The sequence below is a fragment of the Curcuma longa genome, chromosome 11, assembly GCF_044706935.1.
Source record: "Curcuma longa cultivar G26 ecotype Majalengka, Jawa Barat chromosome 11, ITB_CL_G26_1.1, whole genome shotgun sequence".
Taxonomy (NCBI): domain Eukaryota; kingdom Viridiplantae; phylum Streptophyta; class Magnoliopsida; order Zingiberales; family Zingiberaceae; genus Curcuma; species Curcuma longa.
In genome coordinates, this window is record NC_133871.1 from 9,038,428 (window position 1) to 9,059,923 (window position 21,496).

Consider the following 21,496-nt stretch of genomic DNA (forward strand, 5'->3'; position numbering starts at 1 on the left):
TGGAATCTATCATTTTAGCAGTTTTATATGGTCATTATAAAGAAGTAAATCGGAAAGTTATAATTGACTTCGTCTAACAAATAAATATATATATATTACAGGAACTAGTAGAGAAAATAGTAGAAGGAATTGCACTATAATAAATACTTGTCCCTGTTGAAAAGGGTGTGATTGGCCCAATAAATGCAAATGGGCCAAGATTGATGTGGTTTGGGTCGTTGGTTGGGCCTCCGATAAAGTGCTGTCCCGAGCTCTTCCAACCATTCACAATCCAGTAAGGATTCGCCTCCATCCCTCCCGTCACAGTTGCAGTGGCTCACTTCACCATGAAACCCTAGATATTTGCTGTGTCGGAGCTCAACACACGCGATGAGAACGGCCATGGCGACAAGGGCGATGAGCGGTCGCGGCTTGTTGCGTGTCGCTATGTATCCTCCAATTTCGTCTTTCATCTCCCTGCGTTTCTTCCACCCAAGCAGCCGCCATTCCCCGCTCCGCGTCGGAATCCACGAGGTCGGACTTGGTTGTTCGTTGAACCCTCCTGGGTTCGAATTGACTCGCCAATTCCTACTGCAGTCCTTGGGCGAGCGCGTCTACGTGCACAGCCTCGTCGATTCCGTCATGGAGGAGTTGGCTGTTATTCGTACCAACCGCCGAATCCGCGCTACCATCAAGTAATTCGACTATTTTTATTAATAAATGAATGTAAAATCGTTTGTTCATCTGGAGCTCTCTCTTTTCGGTACTCAGTTTTGGCTGAACTGCAAACTTCAAATTGATCATCAGTTGCTTATGTTGGCACAATCTTATCTGCCAAATCACCAAGGACAAGCCTGTGTTTGTCTTGATCACATGATTGAAACTTTTGGGCTTTGCGGGCTAATTCAAGTGGATAAAATTAACATTTTGCGGATTGTGGATTTGAAAAAGTCATTGTATGCAATGTATTACTATAATCTGTTAAAAGCACTTGGACTTTTGGCTACGGTTGTGGTTTCACAGTGCCAATGCTATCTGAAGTTCAATGCCCTTCGATAACTTATGTTCTTGTAGGAACTGTTTTGAGACTTCTTTTATGATATTTAATTTGGTCCACATAATATTCACAAGCCTCATTGAAATATTATTTATTTGACAAGTGACATAAACTATAAGTCTTTTAAACGCAGTTTGTTTCATTTTATTATACAGTGACGTAGTAAAATGATATAACTATTTGGATGGTGGTGTTGAAAACTCAAAACAGAGTTATCACTCATCTCTTGGAGAACACAATCATTACATGAAGCTCGTAGTGCTACAGACTATTAACTACAGAGTGCAGAATACAGAGTAATCAAATGTATGTGACATAATTAACATTTGCCAAATTATTATCTCTTTACACCTTGACAAAATGTTATCCTGCACTCCTTACCCTGCACACCTTGTGAGCACATAATTTTTTTTTTTTCATTTTGAAAATTTTTTGTGCTTAATACTATAACCCAACCCCTAAAGACAAAACCCTAAATAGCTTAACTGCAAACCAAAAAAAAAAACAAGAAAAGGAAAAAAATCCTGCCAACGCACAGTCGCACACCGTGCGTTGCGTATATATATATATATATATATAGCAATTGAAAAGCAAGTATGAAATTTGTAATCTTGATATCTTACTCTCTTTTTGCATTTGAAAAGAGAATTGACAAGCCACAAATTAGACACAAGGATGCTGCCTTACCATCGAGCTATTTTAGGATAATCAATAATACTTTAGACAGTTGTAAATTTCTCCTTGTTCTTTCTTCAGGTATTCCATATACCGTTTGTACTTTGACTTCAATCCTACAGGTCATCTAGATAAATACTGTAACACAAATTAATTTTTGTGCACTTAGACGATTACTTCTTCAATTATGACTCTATTTATATTTTGACAGGCATAGATAATTGTATTTTAAATCAAGGTTCTAACCTTTTCCATTATTGTAAGATATGAGTGTTTGAATCAAATGATTCGTGGTGCATATCACACAATATAAAGGTTTAGATTTAAAATGATATGTATTATATGTGTGAATTAGAAAGCGACGATTCAATTTGATTTGATACAAATGCTATTTTATATGTTTATAAGAAAAAAGAAAGAAAATCCTTCAGAAATTTGATCCCATTGTTTGAATGTAAAACTAATATATTGAGACATTAAGTTAAACTCAGTAGATAGGATTAGGAAAATAAACCGAAGTCATTTAAACAGAAAGAAACAATGAATCTTCTATGTTAAGATAAGTACAGAAGTAATGAAATGAATAATATATGATACAATTGTTATTACATCTTTTGGAATGTAAATACTGTTTCAAGTGAGGTAGAAGTATGTTTAACCTATATAATTTTTGTCCAAACTTTGCTATTCATGATTTGATACGATTCAGTATTCATGATTCAAAAAATTGACCAAATGATTGGGATATGTACCTTACTTTGATAAGCTTGTTCTAAACTCTTACATGTGGCTTGAATGACTTTAGCAAAATCTAAATGATGGTTCTGATGTGTCCTTCGTAGAGCTAATATTAATCATTGATAAATCCCATGATCTTGATGACCATGATTGGCTTAATGTAGTGGTACACTTTTATTTATATTATATATTTCCCTACATGAACGGTATTTGTGTTGCAAGATACACCAAAGCTCCATGACCTTACCTAAATCACTCAGTTTGCTAAAAGTGCAAAAGCATCCAAACTCATTGTGCCTATAATGAGATGGCTAATGTAATAACAGTTATTGATACTTCCTAAAAAAATTGTTCTGCAGCTTAAAACTGATTTTTGTGAGAACTATGAACAATTCTCTTATGTTAATTGTGTTTTAGTTTCATTAGTTGTTCGTTATAGTTTTCATTTTATTCCAGAGTGGGATTTCCGCACAATAAGGAGTTATCTGATGATGTATCAGAAAAGAAGATGTTGCAGAAGGGCTTGCTACTGGAATTTAGAAAGGATTCTCAAAAGACATTGTTAGCTGTGGTCCAAAAACCTGATGGGAAGAAGAATTGGATGGTCCATGATCAGGTTTTTGTTTAGGGAAAATTTAATTTCACCCTTGAAAGTTATACCTGCTTTTCCAAACAAGGGGAACAAGTTTTGAGTCATCAAAATGCACCCCCAAAGTTTGAAAACTCTTACCATTTTACCTACAATCAGTAACAAGTTAACAGAATGCTGACTTAGCAAATTTTCAACTCCCGTGAAATGATGCTATGTCATCTTTCTATTAATAAAAACTTATTCTGATGATTATAAAACTTGGGTGGTTGGGGTAGGGGAGGGTTAGATGCGGGCATCTTTTTTTTAAAAATAAACCTTGGAAGGTGTAATGATTTATGGACATCATTGCTATCTTAATACATATTTGTCTTTGTTAGTTTTGTTGTCGTCTTTCTGAGTAGTTTGTGGTGTATAATGTGAGAGGTAGAACGGCGTGATTTGCTCAATAAAGCCCCAGCAAGTTACATACATAGTACCTGGAGCTGAAGATTTTGATCATGCAACTATTTCTGATTTTATTCAGAAAGCTCAAGATCTCTTGGTGAGTGTTAGAAGATTTTACAGTTATATAATCTTTGTATTTTTCTTTGCAACTACTTGGTTGTTTTGTACAGGATCCATCAATCCTAGAGTGTGCTTGGGCGGAACTTTTAGAAAATAAAAAGTCAGTTACAGCTGAGGAGTTAGCAGAGGTACTTATCAACTGAACAGGTTAATATACTTGAACTCTGACCATTAGTTAATGGTGCTTGTCACATTTGTCAGATGATATATGGAAGCAGAGAATCTCTTGAAAGCTACTGTGCTCATCTCTTGTTGTCAAGAGATAATGTATATTTTAGTGTGGTTGACAACAGAGACTATTGTTCTGTATATGAACCTCGAGCCAGTGTTCAGGTGTTTCCTTTATCCATTTTTATATGCCCTATATTAGTTAATTTCAATGGTATTTTGCCTTTGGATTTTTTGATGTTTGTTTCTACTAAATATGCTCCCATTTATGTGAGGTTTACTACAAACACCATAAAGTAAATTAGAATCAGTAGCATGGATAAATTAGCAGCTACTGTATGTCAGTTTGTATTAAATGTTAATTATGATATTCGTATCTCACAGTAGGAGAATGGAAGACCCTTATTGAACATTCCTAATAGTTGCCACTTATCTTTCTCTTTGTCTTTTTATCTTCTGTGGTATTAAATTTTTGATTGGCTTGTCAAAGACAAACAACTCAGTTAATGTTAAAAGCTCAATCCTTCTATACATTTGCATGCGAACCTACGAGGTTTTTCAATCAAGCTTCAGACAACACAAATTTTATGTTTATATATTCCATCTTTGCTAGGAGCATTATTGGATCTTCGATCTTCAGCATCATTAGATATATAGGATGAATCCTCTTTATGACTAGCTTCTTAGCGACTGACACTATTTATTGTGTGAGTCATGATCAATATACTGTTATAAAATTTCTCATATATAAAATAGTTATTTTTTTCTTGTACTGATTATATTTAGCTCAATTATTATTATTTTTTTAATGACTAAGTGCTGCAAGTAGCACTCATGCATGGGTGGGTGATTTTTTACCTTGTGTCTTCTGGCACAAAGGCATAACAAGCAGGCAGTGTGTGAAACTGTGACCTACTGGCCTTTCTTCAATGATAGAAAAATCATTTTGCTTCATCAGGCATAATGCTTCTATGCACATCTTAGAAGATGCAGCCTAAAAGGAGGATGGATGAACTATGGTGCATGTGTTGTTGAAATGTCTCTATTATAGGCTCATGGTTGTTTTGCTGGGATATTTTAGTGATGAACGCTATGGAGCACTACAAGTTTACTTATTTTCTGGTCCTCTATTTTTTTTTTGTGCTGTCATGCTAAAGTTTTTTTTTATATATTTTTTTATGGTGTGTTAGGTGGTGGAGCTCTCACGAAGGAAGCTTGCCAAGCAATCTTCTGAGAAGGAACTTGAAGAGTTTGTGCATTTACTGATGTCTGCAAAAGCTATGCTTCCATGTTCAAAACCATCCAAAAGTTCATGGATGGTTGAAGATAAAGTTAAAAGGAAAATTCAATGTCTTGAGGCTTATGCTTTAGATATGCTCGAAAGTGATGAACAGAGGAAAAGTGCTGGAAATGTAATATTTGCTTGCTTGGTTGTGTCGACCTTCTTTTATCCTTTTTTTTCTTTTTTAGTTATTGATTACAATTGTTTCCTCTCAACCTTTTGTGATATGATAGTTAATATTCACAACCTGCCACAAGGAGTGTGGATACCTCCAACCATTGTGATAGTGGTCTATTGAATGTTTGTTAATATTTGATTGCCACATCTTTTTTAAGATAAAAGTGTGTGGCATCTAGCTCATCTGAAAATAATTCCACTGTGGCTTTATAATTAGCTTAACATATTTATGTATAAAAAAAGAATGTTGGAGCTATTACTCTTGTTGGTTTATTTGATGAGCATATGCTAAATATTATATCCATCATTTAGGTTAATCTCATTCCTTTATTCATTTCAAATGTTTTTTTGTTCGATGGTGCAATAAATTCAACATATTCTTGTATTTACACCACTGTTTCTATAGATACTCAAGGCTATGGGATTAACGAAGACATCATCTGCTGCAATTAACCTCCTCATAGATATTGGTTACTTCCCTGTACATGTCAATCTTGATCTCCTTAAACTCAGAATTAAGACTGACTACGGTGATGAAGTCTTGTTGGCATCTGAAAACCTTTTAATGGGTTCTGATGATCCTGATGGGGTGAGTGTGTATGCTGGATATACTTCTATGTTTATTTTGTTATGTATCACTATTATGACTTTAATATATTGTTATATGTCTATAGAGTAACAGGAAGGACCTAACATCTCTGAAAGTGTATGCAATTGATGTGGATGATGCTGATGAGGTAAGATTCAGGTACGCGAAGTGCCATCAATATGTTTGACTGTTGCTGAATATCATTGGTATGTTGAATAGTTTGTTGATTGTGCAGCTTGATGATGCGTTAAGTGCTACGAGGCTACCAGATGGAAAGATAAAAGTGTGGATCCATGTTGCTGATCCCGCATGTTTGGTCGCACCTCGTAGTATAATTGACCGGTTTTCATCTGTACTATTTTTGTCTGTGCTCTAATTTGGTGTGGTGTTTCTAAATTGATAATTTGCTTTCCGATGGCAGGGAGGCTATAAGAAGAGGAACTTCCATATTTTTGCCTACTGCTACCTATCCAATGTTCCCAGAAAAGCTAGCAATGGAGGGTATGAGTTTGCAACAAGGCAAAATATGCAAAACTGTCAGCGTATCAGTAACATTAAGGGAGGATGGAAGGTAATTTATAATCATGCATACAAACTTCTATAAATGCACGTTTTAACTTTTTCAAGTCCAGCATTGCAGATTTTGCTATAGAGAACTCAATTATCAGACCCACCTATATGCTGACATATGAGAGCGCTACTGAATTACTTCATCTGAATTTGGAAGAGGAGGCTGAACTTCGGATTCTATCAGAAGCTGCCCTGCACCGTTTCCAGTGGCGTCGTAGCCAGGTTTCTGTTTAATCTATTTTTCAATTGTTCCTGCTTGTTACCTTGTGTGACATTTAAGATGGTTTCACTATTTGTTTGATGTTATCATGATCTAATTTAAACACAATACATGGTTTGATGTTATCATAATCTTATTAAACACAATACATGGAAATGTTTCCATGTAAATTTTATCATAAGAGTTATGCTTGGAAAGAGATAGTATATGTGTATCAGTCAAATGGACCTTCTTTGCAACATATTATACTAATATTGTATCCTATGAATTGCCAAAATCCTTGGTTTATGTAGCTGTATGAGGGCCATGTTAATAATGATTGTGGAATCTAACTATCCTACAATTAAACCTTATGCTTTCTCACAATTTTTAGTTAGGATTTCATTCACAACAACTTTGACTTCTTGAATCATTTTTTGAGTAAAAGAGCAAAAGAATTTTTTTAATAGAACCTCGACCTTTTTCATAAAATTTTCAATTATATGAGAACCTTTTTTGAATAAAACAAATTTTCTTTTTGTCATTGGCAGTCATATATTGAAGTTAGTATTGTTATATAAAACTGCAACGCCTTAACAGTTACATTACATTGTTTATGTATACTATATTAACATTCGATATGTTTATGATATTAACTTGAAATGTTTGTTATAATAATTATGTTACAATTAATTTTCAAAAAAAAATCTCAAATTGTAGGAACAAAAAATTGTGTGTTAATCCCACAATCTGGTATGATCCCTTCACTGTCCTTGATTATGATTTTGATCACGACAATCTTCATTTCGATTTAGTGAAAGTAACCATGATTCTAGATAAGTTGGGAAAAAACAAACCACTTAGTGAAAGTTGGTTTTGCGCAAAGTGGCAGAAGCTGGACTTATATAAGGCCATATGCCCTATGCTGTTTTAGGCATTCACACAAATGAAGCATGAGCATTGACGTGAATTAATGCAATTTGGAAAAATGGACCACTTAACTAAAGCATATCAACATATTTGTTTTCCTAAAATTTATGTGAGAACATGATAACATACAATATATCTGAAATACAGCCTTAATCGTCAAAGCAAGATCTTGTAAATTAGAAATCCTGATACGACTTATTCTCCATGTTTTTGTTGATTAGGCATAATAACAGTCTAGGAAAACTTGGGTGCATCATGTTCTGATATAATATCTCCCAGGGAACCCAATCTAAATTGTCTTACTGAATAATGGCTCATCAATTTAATCTTCCATGTAATATTGGTTATATTTGTTTTTCTTGATCTTAATTGTCTTACTGAATAGTGGCTCCTCAACTTAGTCTTCCCTGTAAGCTTGCTTATATTTGCTTTACTTTTTTCTGTGTTTATTTCTAATCTTCACTCTGAAATTGAATGTGTGTCCTTGTTGTCTCCCAGTTGTTATGCAATCCATTTAGTAAACATTTTCATCTCAAATAGACATGGTGTAGTCTTCCCTGCTTTCTGAATTTTTTTATTATTAAATTGACAGGGTGCAATAGACACAGCAACAATAGATACACGCATCAAGGTGGCAAACCCTGATGATCCTGAACCTGCTATAACTCTCTATGTTGAAGATCAGTCAAGCCCTGCAATGCGACTAGTCTCAGAGATGATGATACTTTGTGGGGAGATTATTGCTACATTTGGTTCTATCAACAACATTCCACTTCCATACAGAGGGCAACCACAATCGAACATTTCTGCAACTGCATTTTCTCATCTTCCTGAAGGGCCTGCCCGAACTGCTGCTTACCTAAAAATTATGCGCGCTGCCGAAATGGATTATCGGAAACCTATACGGCATGGATTATTAGGTATTCCTGGTTATGTACAGTTCACATCTCCAATCCGTCGATACATCGATCTTCTAGCTCACTATCAGGTATTTTTGTTGCAACATTCTCTAGCTGGCGAAATGTTAATTTAGAATCTGTAGATGGTTTTATTCAGCTTTAAATGTTTGTTAGTCTTTACCTATTGATGTAATGGTTACTCTTTTTTAAGTTTCTCACTTCTCAAGAAAGTGAATGCAAGATTGGTAATTAGAAGGAAGATCCAATGTTGACACTGGCAATTGGGCCTTTGATTTTACTTTAGCTTACTACTTTTGTTTGTTGCACAGGTGAAGGCTTTTCTTAGAGGAGAAGCTTTGCCATTTTCAGCTGGTGAATTGGAAGGAATGACATGCATTGTGAACATGCATGTAAGAGTTGCTAAGAAACTTCAAAATAACAGTTTAAGGTATTGGTTATTGGAGTATCTGAGAAGACAGCCAAGGGATAGGAGGTTTTGTGCTTTGATCCTCAGGTTTATCAAGCATCGAACTGCAGCCTTGCTTTTGATGGAGGTAATATTGTGCTTATTTATAGTCAATTTCATGTCGTGCACTTGCTTTTTGTATAGGTTCCCTTGTATAATTTGCAAGTGTGATAGAGAACTTAAGTCTTCTTCTGTGGCATCTTAACGAATGCAGATTTTTTTTAGGAGAATGGTCGAGGCTAAAATATTATTTCAAGACAGTTGAGACAATAAAGTATTAAATAAGGAACAAGATGCTTAGATAGAACCCTGGCAAATGGTTTTCATCCTTTGCTATGACAAAAAAAGGAGGTACAGAACTTGAAGTTACTAGTGAAACATTCCTCATTAGAAAAAAAAACATTCTGTTCCTAATCCTCCGGTGCTTTAAGAGCACTCAGGAATGTAGTTGAGCAAATTGAACATCATCTTAATTCCGGCCCCAACTTTGCTTTGTAAGTGTGATAGAGAACTCAAGTCTTCTTCTGTGGCATCTTAACGAATGCGATTTTTTTAGGAGAATGGTTGAGGCTAAAATATTATTTCAAGACAGTTGAGACAATAAAATATTAAATAAGGAACAAAATGATTGGATAGAGCCCTGGCAAATGGTTATCAACCTTTGCTATGACAAAAAAGGAGGTACAGAACTTGAAGTTACTAGTGAAACCTTCCCCATTAGAAAAAAACATTCTGTTCCTAATCCTCCGGTGCTTTAAGAGCACTCATGAATGTAGTTGAGCAAATGGAACATGATCTTAATTCCGGCACCAACTTTGCAAGTGAAGTAGATGTTACACGGCATCATCAAAGTCCTTGCTGATTTGCCTACTTGCCAACTGACCTACCTGGCCTTACCTACCTAGTCCAATTCAGGATTTTCAGAGAAATCCAATGACAGTTTTGAATTTATAATGGATTCTTACTTAAATCGCATAACTCTGTTTACCTATTTCTGTTTAATGCCGCTGTAAATTCGCAAGGGTCTTAGGTAGACTCACCTCATGCTTACCATCCCATGGCAAATTATTTGCTTTTTCAGGTGGGAATTCAAGCTACCGTGGATGTTTCGATTGGAAAACAGGTTGGAGATGAGTTGCGAGTCATCATAGTTGAGGCTCATCCTCGTGATGACATCCTTTCAGTAAAGGAAGTTATTGACGACACAGATTGATGCCTGGTTAGTGAAACTATTCACAAGAAATTTTATCTTCAAAAACTTGATTCTTTATCTGTATTCATATTTCATGTTAACTATGAACTGGTTCATCTTACGACAGCAACTCCCAAATGTTGTAGCTATTGTTTGTCCAACTACTATTGGCCGAGCAACCGAACAATCATCATCAAAGTGGCTCATTGCTCTGGTAAACAAAGGTAAATCAAGCCAGATTGAGCTAAACAATTGACTTCACCTCTCGAATCCTCGATTCAAGCTTGTCATAATCTTTGGCTGCTCACATTCTCATAGAGTATACAAAATGTCAATATCTTTTTAATAGCCATCATCATCTCCATGCTTCAAAGCATATGGGTAGAAAGTTCCCAGGATGTAACAATTGATATTGTTTAATTTACATAATATAGTTAAGAAAATCTCTTATATTCGATCACTGCAGACTTGCATGATTGACAATTACTATGCTAAAACACCATTAGTTAATATTGTTTCAGGTATGACCAAAGAAAACATAACTTCCACGAATCATAACACTTTTATTGGGGTAGACTAAAAATTGAATAATCAAAAGAGTGGAATGGGGAGGATGGTTCTATGGCTACTGTACTCATCCCATTTTGACTTTACAACTTGCATGATCTTTATTATAAGATTAGGTTTCTTTTTTCTTCTCTTCTCTTGACAAAATATCTTTTCATTAATTTTATCGGGGCAGTTGGTTGCTGTGTCATATCTCCACCCACCCCCAGTTGCAAATGAGTTAGCAAATGGGAAAAAAAAATTAGATTAGATTTTCTTTTTTAAAAAGTAATTTTTATCCTAATTCAATGATGTCAAAAGATTTTTATATAACAAAACATATTCAAATTAAAATCTAAGATTTGATCTAGAGTTTCACATTGCGCTTGCATTTTGAATTATGTTTAAAGAGGAAAAGAAAGACTTATAAACGAGAAAAAAGTGAGGGAAAAAATATTAAAAAATTTGCATGTTCAAAGATTAGATCATTAAACCGCGTTTTATTTGACCTGAACAAACTTCTTCCTCATCCCTCGTTAATATACACATATGTAGTTGAAGCATTTAATTTCCATAACTTAATTGAGGGGTTGAAATTTCATGCAATTGATTATGGAAGTCAAGGTTTCTTATGCCTAGTCATTTGAAGTTGTCTTACTTGTATTTCATTTTTTAAAAAAGTCACGTTTGTCAAATTTCTCAGGTTAATTATGAGTTGTTGGTGAATTTTAATTAAGAAACAAACTTTACATGCAAGTCTTCACCCCCCTCCAAATCAATTAATGGGTCCTTATAATAAGTGATTTGAAACGACAAAAAATCATTAAAGTTTTAATCTCCCTTCTAGACAAATTTGCCAATTTGATTTTACTTTATTAAATAAATGACTTAAATAAATTTGAGGTAGACAGGTTAAAATTTCCGATTTTTGGATTAAAAATAGTTTGACTTTAGGTGCGCTAGAGGGTTGATGCGCCTTGTTTATTTTTTTGTTACAATATATTTTAAAAAAAAACTTAAATAAAGTCAAATGTTTGACTTTTTGATATTAGTATTATGTCATGCACGTTGTGGGTTGAACTTAAAAAATAGAAGTTTCAATGGGGTTTTAAAAATAAATAAATAAATAAAAATATGAACTTAACTAGAATATATTTGCTTTTCAATTTGACAAACTAAAAAAAGTAACCAAATTGGTAAAGTTAACCTAACCCATGTTAGATTGACGCAACACGTTTCTTGTATCCAAAATAAAATATTAAAAAGTTAATAATATATTCTATTACCAAACTAGACTAAACTATAATTTCAACTATTTAAATCTTAAATCTCACATTAAGTACAGCCCAATACTTAATGGGCATAACAAGTAGTATTTGATATGAAAATTAAAAATAATTAATTTTGCTAGTTTCATGAAATCACATTGGAAAGTTTACGTGTTGACTATTGTGATGAGGATAATTATGGAATTATGGGAAGTATCAAACTTTTTCTTTAAAAACAATAAATGTGGTATTTAAAATAGTAGAAAGTTAATATATACATTTAAATCGAGTGAATCAATTTGAACCGGCAGAAGATGCTTGTAAAATACTTGTTCCTCTTATCAACCAAGTCACCATTCAATGTGATTCAATCCCATCATTTATTGACTCTACTACCAGAAAACCAACCTTATTATTATCCACCAATAAATATTGCGCCCACAACCATATTATTATTATTATTATTTATTAATATTAATATTATTATCATTTGTATTAGTATTAATAATATTGTAGTTAAAGTCAATTCTTACCCCAAGTCAAGTCAAGGCCTTCCCTTCACACTCCATGCAGGCATCGCGTGTCCGCATCGAGACACGAAGCAGCAAAAGTATGACGTGTTTTGATGGCATTGGATGGATTTGTGTTGCGTGTCTCGCGGCTGGGGCGTTCCGTCGTCTCACGCGGTGAGCGGAAGGGTTGGACGAAATCCCACGGCGCCTGACGAGATCGACACGTGCCGATCACCCGGCGGCGCGAATCTCCATCGGAGGCGCTGAATAAGATGAGCGGCCTGGATTGAATCTTCGTGTGGGCCGCTGACGGCGTCAATTCAATGGATCCGACCATTATTTTAGAGGATTTATTTATGACCTGGCTCGATCAGGGAGATCGCTTTGTTTAATCTTAAAAAAGACGAGAGACACTGGTTTCTCGGAACTCGTGGCGACGAGTCAACGCCATCACGAGACCTGCTTCCATGATTTCAAAGCGCGCACTCCATTAAGTCAACGACCTCCTTCTTTGCCTTGCCCCCATCAATTCTACTTTTTCTCAAGGACAAAGCAATTCCTCTTCTCCCTCCTCGTCTCTTGCTCTGATTCTTGGAGGTGGGTTCGATGGGGAACGGGCTCGCTAGGCTCGCAATCTGCTGGTCCGGCGGCGGCGGCGGCGGCGGCGCGCCGGCCGGCCGCCGGCACAGGGGTGCCTCCGTCACTTGGGATCCTTGCGACGAGGGGCTAGGGCACTCGTTCTGTTACGTGCGACCGGCCGACGCCGTTCCAGGCGCTTCTGGACGCTGCTCTGTTGCGGTGGCCGCTGCCGCGGTTGATTCCTCCAAGGTTTGCATATCCGAGGAGACCGCCATGTTCAGATCCATCTCCGGCGCGGCGGTGAGCGCCAACGCCTCGACCCCGCTGTCTACTGCGCTTCTGGACGCTGCGCCCACCGCGGCGTCCGCCTTCGAGAGCTCCATCTCCTTTTCCTCCGTCGCGCTCCAGCCGGTCCCGCGCTTGTCCGGGCAGCTCTCTGGCTTTCTTCCCGCCGCCGACCGCGGGTTCATGTCTGGCCCCATCGAGAGGGGATTCATGTCCGGCCCCCTCGATCCCCGCACCTCCGTCTTCTCCGGTCCCCTAGAGAAGCCTTTCCCGATCTCCGGAAACCTCCGGCGTAGCGTCTCCCATGGTCTTCCAAGGCGCTCCCGCCGTGCTGCCGCGGCGCGCTCCCTCTTGCGTGAGATCACCAAGCGGATCTCCAAAACCATCTCCAGCGCGGCACATGGCCAGGGGTTCCTCGTTGAGGGGCTCAGAGATTCCACTTTGCCGGACGGCGGATCGAAGAGTACAACCCTGGAGGCGGCGGCGCAGTGGTCCGACATGCCTGATTCCGTCGAGGGTAACATCCAATGGGCGCAGGGTAAGGCAGGGGAGGATCGCGTACACGTGGTCGTCTCGGAGGAGCACGGGTGGGTCTTCGTCGGCATCTACGACGGCTTCAACGGCCCCGACGCCACCGACTACCTGCTTTCCAACCTCTACGTCTCCATCCATCGCGAGCTTAAGGGATTACTCTGGGACGACAAAGACGACACCTTTCCCGGCGAGGAGCTTCTCATCAACCAAAATCGACTTCTTCTCGCCGCCGATTCACCGAATTCCGCATTCACAGAACAGATCGCCGCCTCTGAGCAGAGGTGCGAGCAGAGTCGCCGCCAGTGGAAGCGCGACTGCGAGAGGGAGAGATCCGATCTCGAGCGGACGATGAAAGAACAACCGATCTCGGTGAATCACTCTCTGGTGCTGGAGGCGCTCCGCCGGGCGCTGAAGAAGACAGAGGATTCCTTCTTGGACATCGCCGACAAGATGCTGGCCGACAACCCCGAGCTGGCGCTCATGGGCTCCTGCGCCCTGGTCATGCTCATGAAAGGTGAAGACGTCTACCTCATGAACGTCGGAGATAGCCGCGCTGTCTTGGCGCAGATGCCATGGCACGACCACGAGAGGATCAACGAAGGCCACGGAAATTCAACTGCCGTGCAGCTTACTTCCGATCACAGCACCTCAATCGAAGAGGTACTCATCCAAAAATCAAATCTTTCTCTGTAAATTTTTCTTCTTTGCTGCAAATTTATGCGATCTACCCTTCAATTAATTCAATATGTTGTTCAGGAGGTTCAAAGGATCAGAAAGGAGCACCCCGATGATGCTTCTGCGATCTCGAACGATCGCGTGAAGCGATCGTTGAAGGTGACGAGAGCTTTTGGGGCAGGCTTTCTGAAGCAGGCAAGGCTTGCTTTCATTGTTGCTTTGCTTTCCACTCATTTCTAGCGTGTTGAATTCATTAAAGGCTTACAACAAATCCTATGGATTATCTTGTTATCGATATCTTCTGAATTAAACTACATTAGTTCGCCAAATCCAACGTGAATTAGGGGAGATTTTATCTCAAAGTTGAATAAAAAAGACAGATCTTTCATACTTACAGTTTGGCCTCTGTTTGCAGCCTAAATGGAACAATGCCCTTCTCGAAATGTTCAGAATCGACTACGTCGGTAACTCGCCTTACATCACTTGCAACCCCTTCCTCCACCACCACAAGCTCAGCCCAAACGATAGGTTCTTGATACTCTCATCCGATGGGCTTTACCAGTACTTCACCAACGAAGAAGCAGTGGCTCAAGTCGAAGCGTTCATCGCGACGACACCTGAAGGCGATCCTGCTCAACACCTTGTTGAAGAAGCCCTCTTTCGGGCAGCTAAGAAAGCCGGTAGGTTCTGAAGATTCAGCAAAATTTTACTCAGGAGGAGATATCAGTAGCCAGTCATTGCCTCATTTGATTATGTTTCATGTTGATTCATTGTAGGCATGGACTTCCATGAATTGCTGGAGATCCCACAAGGCGATAGACGACGGTACCACGACGATATCTCCATCATCATCATCTCCTTGGAAGGGCAGATATGGCGATCTTGCATGTAAATAGAAGAAAAGAGTAGGAAGAAACTAAAGAGGTTTACACAAAAACAAAAGAGGGAAATAAGTAGAATTTAGCTTGAGAAGGCTCATGAATTCACTGAGCATGTATAGGCTTCGACATCTACAAGGAGAAACTTTGTCATCTCTAAATGCTTGTTAACAATAGATTTAACAGATTTTTACATCATATGCTTTAGACTTGATCACGATTTGAAATCGACGGTTTAGAATCATAGTTCAGAAGCATCAATTTGATGTTTCAGAACCACCAGTTTAATAAGAAACCTTGATCCTTAAGTTTAACATTTAAAAGCAATCATAATTCATGGTTCAAAATTATTATTATTTTTTAAATAGTTTTTATAAATATAATATTCAACGGATAAAAAGATAAAATAAAATCGATGAGTATTCAATAAGAGTTAAATGAAATTAAAAAATTTAATGAGTTAAAATTTGAATAGTTTACTTAAAAAAATTCAAAATTAAAAAATTATATAGTAAAGTAGAATAACTTTATATTAAAAAATTTAAAATATCCAACCATATCAATCATTAAAATATTTAAAAATATTATTAAATAAAAAGTGTTTAATAAAAAATCTAAAATAAAAATAAAAATTTTAGATTTTTTAAAAATAAATATTAGGGAACCAGGGTTTATCTTCAGAGTTTTTTTATGCTTCATTTATAAATTAACAATGTTAATATTCTAAATCAAAATATATTCTAGGTCGAGTTGATTATTTTGGAAATCTGATTCTTTTGATTTGATTTGATATGCGTAAATTATGTAAATTGACCAAGGAGTCTTTTTAACTAGACGCCAACTCCACCGTCCTCATTTCTTACAAATGTTCCTCCTCTTTAATTTGTGCTGCGGCGAGTGGAAAATTCGATCGGCGAACTGCATCTATTCCTCTTCTCTCTCGTGCCCTAATCCTTCAAATTGGAGTATCTATTCTGTTCTCTTTATACTTTCATTCTCTTCTCTTTCGATCTTTATCTTCTTCTCCTCCTCTTGCTCCGCCGCCGCCGCCGCCGCCGCAGCGCGTTAGCTGCTGTGCTGTGCTACAGGGAATGCGTCTCGCCCCCCCAAAGCATCTATTTGCTCCTCTGCCTGCTTCCTAGCTCGAGCTCAAACGCTGATAGGTCGATTGGTTGCGCTATGAGCCACCACAGGCAGGTAAAAATGAACAAAGTCAGCAGATCCATGCCCCAGAAAGTCTCAAGTGTTAAAAATGCCATTTTGGTTTTCTTCTTCTTCTTCTTTTTCCTTTTTCTTGGTCAAATTGTCGCCAAGCTTGAAATTTGTTACCTTCCTTTTGTTTTGCTAAATTTTTATGATCGTAAAGCTGGGGCTTGTGTACTTTCTTCACTTATTTTTCCGATGCAGGAAGAGCATGCCATCTTAAGAGAAAGTGATGCGAAGGATTGGTTCTACAAGGGAGAAGGAGCTGCCAATCTGGTCCTGGGCTATTCTGGTTCTTCTCCTTCTTTGGTAATACTTATACTAATCCGTTTCTTGATAATTAACTTTCATTCATTTTCTGGGTTGATAGTATTTTGAGCATATTATTTAAGCTTATGCACTAATTTCATGGGCCTACTTGGTATGATTTGAATTTCATGTCTTTGTTAAACAGTTAGGAAAGGTATTGCGTATCCAGAAAAGTGCAAAACAGATTAACGTTTCTGAAAATGGATGCTTAGTCCTATCTGAAGACGAGAGACTAATATGGGAAGATGTCGGTGAACTTGTTAAGTCCACTTCGAAAGAAGCTGCTGCCAGAGCTTTTGTGCAATGTGTCATGACTAATTATTTGGACTCCAAGCATATAGATCCAGGGGTACACTTCTTTAAAAAGCCATTTCATTGTCTTTTTGTATCCAGTGGTTGTCTCTGGTTGATGAAGTTTTCATCATTGCCTGTTGTCTATTAAAGTTAAACACTAAACGTTTCAGGCTTTCCTTTTCCAGTTCCATGTCATTTAATTATTGTGTGTCTTGCATAGCAATGTAATTCACTTTGGTGAAATCCCATAGTGGCATAGCATGCATGAAATGGTGGATTAGGCTCTGGTATTTACCTTATTCTCATGTTGTTTACTGAAAACTAAGATTTGGGCATTGAGGTTATAAAGGGACCTCAAACATGTTGTCTTGTACATATGTGCACCAACTATAGGAGCCAGTTCAGTTAATGCTTTCTGCAAGTTGTAGCTAAACAGTCTTTCTGAGTTTACTCTCATTATTTTTTTTTTCAGTTGTAAAATTGGTAAATTATAGTTATCTCACATTCTTTTGCTATTCGGTTTCTTCCAATACATAGATTCCAATCCCTGTTTCTAAGGAATTCTTGGAGGCTGTGGAGATGAATATTAACAGTCAGCGTCCTACATGGCGTGTTGCTGCCTCTAATATTGATAAGCTGTGTGGATCTGCACTTCTAATTTCTGATCATTCAATTATCAGTGGTGAGAGCTAATTCCTACATGTCTATAAAAGGATGTTTAATACAAATTTTCATTGAGAAATATGCCATTAAAAACATGATATAGTGACAACAACATGAAGTCAGTTTTTTCAAGATTGTGTTAAAGGCAATCCACTGTAAGTAAAGGGAAATGTGTGGACAATTGGAGAAAAGTACATTTTAAGCATATCGTTCAAATGCCATACTGAAATTAGAACTATTTTTCTGCTACATGGTCAGATTGTTATGTTTTGTTTCTTGTGTGTTTCATCAACTTGTTCTAGAAAATGAACTAGGACATGCTATTGTTGGAAAACAATGGTCAATAAAAGAACCAAATTTTATGTTTTTTCTAAGTTTGTGTTGACACGTAGATATTCTGAGACTAACCAGTCATGGTGGTTGAAACTTCAGCAATGTATCTTTTGGAACTTTTTTATTTTTAAAAAAGAAAAAATCAGATTGGTTTCATTAGATCCTGGTTGGGGATGTCACTACTAACTAGATTTTTTTTTCATTTTTTCTGTGATCTAACTTCCAAACTTATCACCCTTCAGGATTTTCTTTAATCCTTTAGATTAGCCGGCTTGAAGAATTTTTTAAAGTATTTTTAGATTTCAGGCAATAATATGTTAACTCTTTCTTTGAAAGAGGTTCCTTAGAAAATGCATACTTGAATGGCTGCTCAATAACATCACATTTAGCCTTTAATATATATCTTCATTTTATCAAACTTTTGGTAGTTTTTTAATGTTTATCATTCTTTAATTTGCTTTTGTTCTATTGTATTTCTTTTTTATATATTCCTACTTATTGCATGTTTATATATAGAAGCTTCATTTCTTGCATTCTTATATATATATGAAAACATGTTAATTCTTTGATACATATGCTTTATACTGAATTGCACTGTTGATCTTGACATTGTCAGCACAATTTCAGGTGCTCCTAAATCTGACTTCTGCTTTGCAGTAGAAATAAAGGTGCTTCACTTTTATCAGATCTCTTTTTGATTTCATTTCTTAACTTTCTTTCACAACATGATTTCTGGATTCTCAGCCAAAATGCGGTTTCCTACCATCTTCAGAATACATTGCAGAAGCAACTTCTATTAAGAAGCATGTAACAAGATTTAAAATGCATCAGTTCCTAAAACTTCATCAAGGAGAGGTACATATTTGTGAAGGCTTATCATTCATCCTGTGATGCTATTTATGACAGTTACTCATCATTTTGGCAAATATGTTGGTAGAACTGTAGAAGATCATTCAAAACTACACTCAACAATATTTTGTTTTTTACAGCTAAGCAATTTGGACTTTCAATAAATTCAAAGCAAATTGTAAGTGGATATCAATAACTATCTCTCGCTTGTAGAGATTTTCCCATTTAATTTCACAATATCTCTCATCAATAACATATACATGGATGCTATTGTTATTCAGATTGGTTGCACTTGATTGTTTCTTTCCACATCCAAATTTGCCTGGATTGTTGGTTAGTACATTTCAGTTCTTCATAATTCTTTGCTTTGCAGGTCTCTCAAGTAAGTGGATATGATCCACTTGATCTGTTCTCTGGGTCAAGGGATAGAATGCTACTGGCCATCACTGCTTTGTTTACATCTCCTCAGAACAATTTCCGTATATTTATGAATGGCTCTCTCATCTATGGAGGATTAGGAGGTGGGATAGATAGTAATTCTGTACTGTCTCCTAAAACAGAAAATGCAATTGCAGATCTGATTGCCGCCAGTGGCTTACAGTTAGTTAGCTTTCTAGAGTTAATAGCAGAGATACTATTTAGGTCTGGGATTTTACATAGACTTCTTGCAACTCAAAAGATGGATATTCTTGACATAGAAGGGGCAATTCATCTATATTACAATATTATTTCTCAGCCTTGTTCGGTCTGCAAAAATTTGAGCAAGGCAGAGGTTTTGCATAAATATTCCTCCTTGCATTCTCTACCATTGGAGAAAAGCCTGAAAATTGTTAGGGACTATCTTATAGCTGCTACTGCTAAAGATTGCAGCCTGATGATCAGCCTTAGGCCTTCAGAAGATGGACACAGTGCCTCTAATCATGATACTGTTTTTTCCAAATCATCAAATCGAAGCTATGATTACAAGGTACTTGACATTATTTATTAGCGCTGTTAAGAAATACATTACTAATTATATATTCTCCTGTGTCCTAAGATTACTTGATCATCATCTCAAGTTTAGATAGCTGTGGAGAACAAGAGGCATAGTTATAGAGAGGATTAGGAGAAATTCAAATAGAGGAACGGAGAGGAAGAAGATTGAGGAAGAGGAGATTTATTAGGAAAAACAATATTACATTTCTAATCATAACTGACATCGCTGAACATCACACAGTCAATCAATTCTTGTTTACTCAAGATCCTGTTGTTGGTGCTTTATGTTTTTCTTTATATCACATTAGCTGCAATGGAATTGGATAGGACTAATTGTGCTGTAATTGCACAATATTTTTTCTCAATCATTCTGTTTACATTGATAATTGATACTAGTAATGTAGTCTTCAATCCCACACTAGATTTATGTATCTAACCTGTTATGCTTGGTTGGAGGCAATTAGTTTAACTTTTGCTAACAAATACCATAATATATTCTGAATTGTTACAACCTAACCTGTTATGCTCGGTTGCAGGCTTACTATATTGACTTGGATTTGAAACCTCTAAAGAAGATGGTTTATTACTACCAATTAGACCAGAAGATAGTGAACTTTTACAAAATGAATCAGGAGATTCAAGGAAAAGCTTGCTGCCCCGGAAATGTAGCTCCAACTGCAAAGTATTGAATCTTTATACTTGAGGTCAAACACAGCTTGAAATTTGGAGTTCCAGATCTTGAATAAAATTGCTAATAATGCAAAATCTTTTGTACATAAACTGAGCACACTGTCGTGGGCTCTTATTAAAAAAAAGTTACTTCTGAAACTGAAATTTGCTGTATCTAGTCTACAAATATTTGCAGGATCTTGACTACCCTATCAAAAAGAAAGAGTATGATGTAGATTTTTCTTCCTGGTCTAATTGAAGACAGTTTCAGTTGTACACGTCTTAATCTTTCATAATGTCTTTCTGGGTCAATATTCCTTTTTCATTATTGTTTTGTTGAAGCTGGAACATTTTTTCGTTTAAATCTTCCATACTTGATGTAGATTCAAGTATAGAGTCTATCAGTTGCAGAAGAAAATTATAGAGTCTATCAGACATCAGATTGAGCAGTTGAGCTGTTTGTTACACTTCCAAGTTGTGGTAACCTTATTATTATACAAATTCTATTATTTTGATACAATTGCCTTGTTAAAAAAATATAGTTGGAAAAACATTTTTTTTTCAAGTGTAGTAATCATAATGGTCGTGGAGGGAATTTTTCAGGAGCCAATTAAAACTTATGTGGATCTTTATTTCCCATATATTTCTCTATTAGCTGTAATAATAACTAAGCAATATCAATAGTTGATTTTTTAGGCATAAGCTTTCTATAAAACATGTTCTCATTTTCACAAATAAATGGTAAACAAATAATCAATCTGGTTTCACAAAAATTTTTCATACAGTCGGTTTCACGACCATTTATGAAAAGGTAAATTGAAAAATTATAGTTGATCAAAGGAAAGGG

General features: G+C 36.7%; 3 protein-coding genes across 3 annotated transcripts; all 3 read left to right on the top strand.

Moving 5' to 3' along the window:
- The first annotated feature begins 284 nt into the window (after positions 1-284).
- On the top strand, positions 285-10,572 carry LOC141839622 (ribonuclease II, chloroplastic/mitochondrial). The gene is made up of 15 exons (XM_074727414.1): positions 285-674; positions 2,906-3,065; positions 3,469-3,582; positions 3,656-3,733; positions 3,807-3,938; positions 4,964-5,185; positions 5,639-5,821; positions 5,907-5,969; positions 6,057-6,163; positions 6,243-6,392; positions 6,454-6,613; positions 8,113-8,508; positions 8,749-8,973; positions 9,967-10,104; positions 10,205-10,572. Exons 1-14 carry the CDS (start codon positions 370-372, stop codon positions 10,096-10,098), a joined length of 2,427 nt encoding a protein of 808 aa, XP_074583515.1. The 5' UTR covers positions 285-369; the 3' UTR covers positions 10,099-10,104; positions 10,205-10,572.
- Positions 10,573-12,858: 2,286 nt separating this feature from the next.
- Positions 12,859-15,552, top strand: LOC141839803 (putative protein phosphatase 2C 4). Its single transcript, XM_074727633.1, has 4 exons — positions 12,859-14,461; positions 14,558-14,671; positions 14,892-15,156; positions 15,253-15,552. Exons 1-4 carry the CDS (start codon positions 13,010-13,012, stop codon positions 15,366-15,368), a joined length of 1,947 nt encoding a protein of 648 aa, XP_074583734.1. The 5' UTR covers positions 12,859-13,009; the 3' UTR covers positions 15,369-15,552.
- A 662-nt stretch (positions 15,553-16,214) lies between these two features.
- Positions 16,215-21,013, top strand: LOC141842247 (inositol-pentakisphosphate 2-kinase IPK1-like). Its single transcript, XM_074730463.1, has 8 exons — positions 16,215-16,551; positions 16,762-16,866; positions 17,012-17,215; positions 17,698-17,842; positions 18,784-18,824; positions 18,901-19,011; positions 19,379-19,972; positions 20,517-21,013. The coding sequence occupies exons 1-8, from the start codon at positions 16,534-16,536 to the stop codon at positions 20,667-20,669; spliced, it is 1,371 nt and encodes a 456-aa protein (XP_074586564.1). The 5' UTR covers positions 16,215-16,533; the 3' UTR covers positions 20,670-21,013.
- The last annotated feature ends 483 nt before the right edge of the window (positions 21,014-21,496 follow it).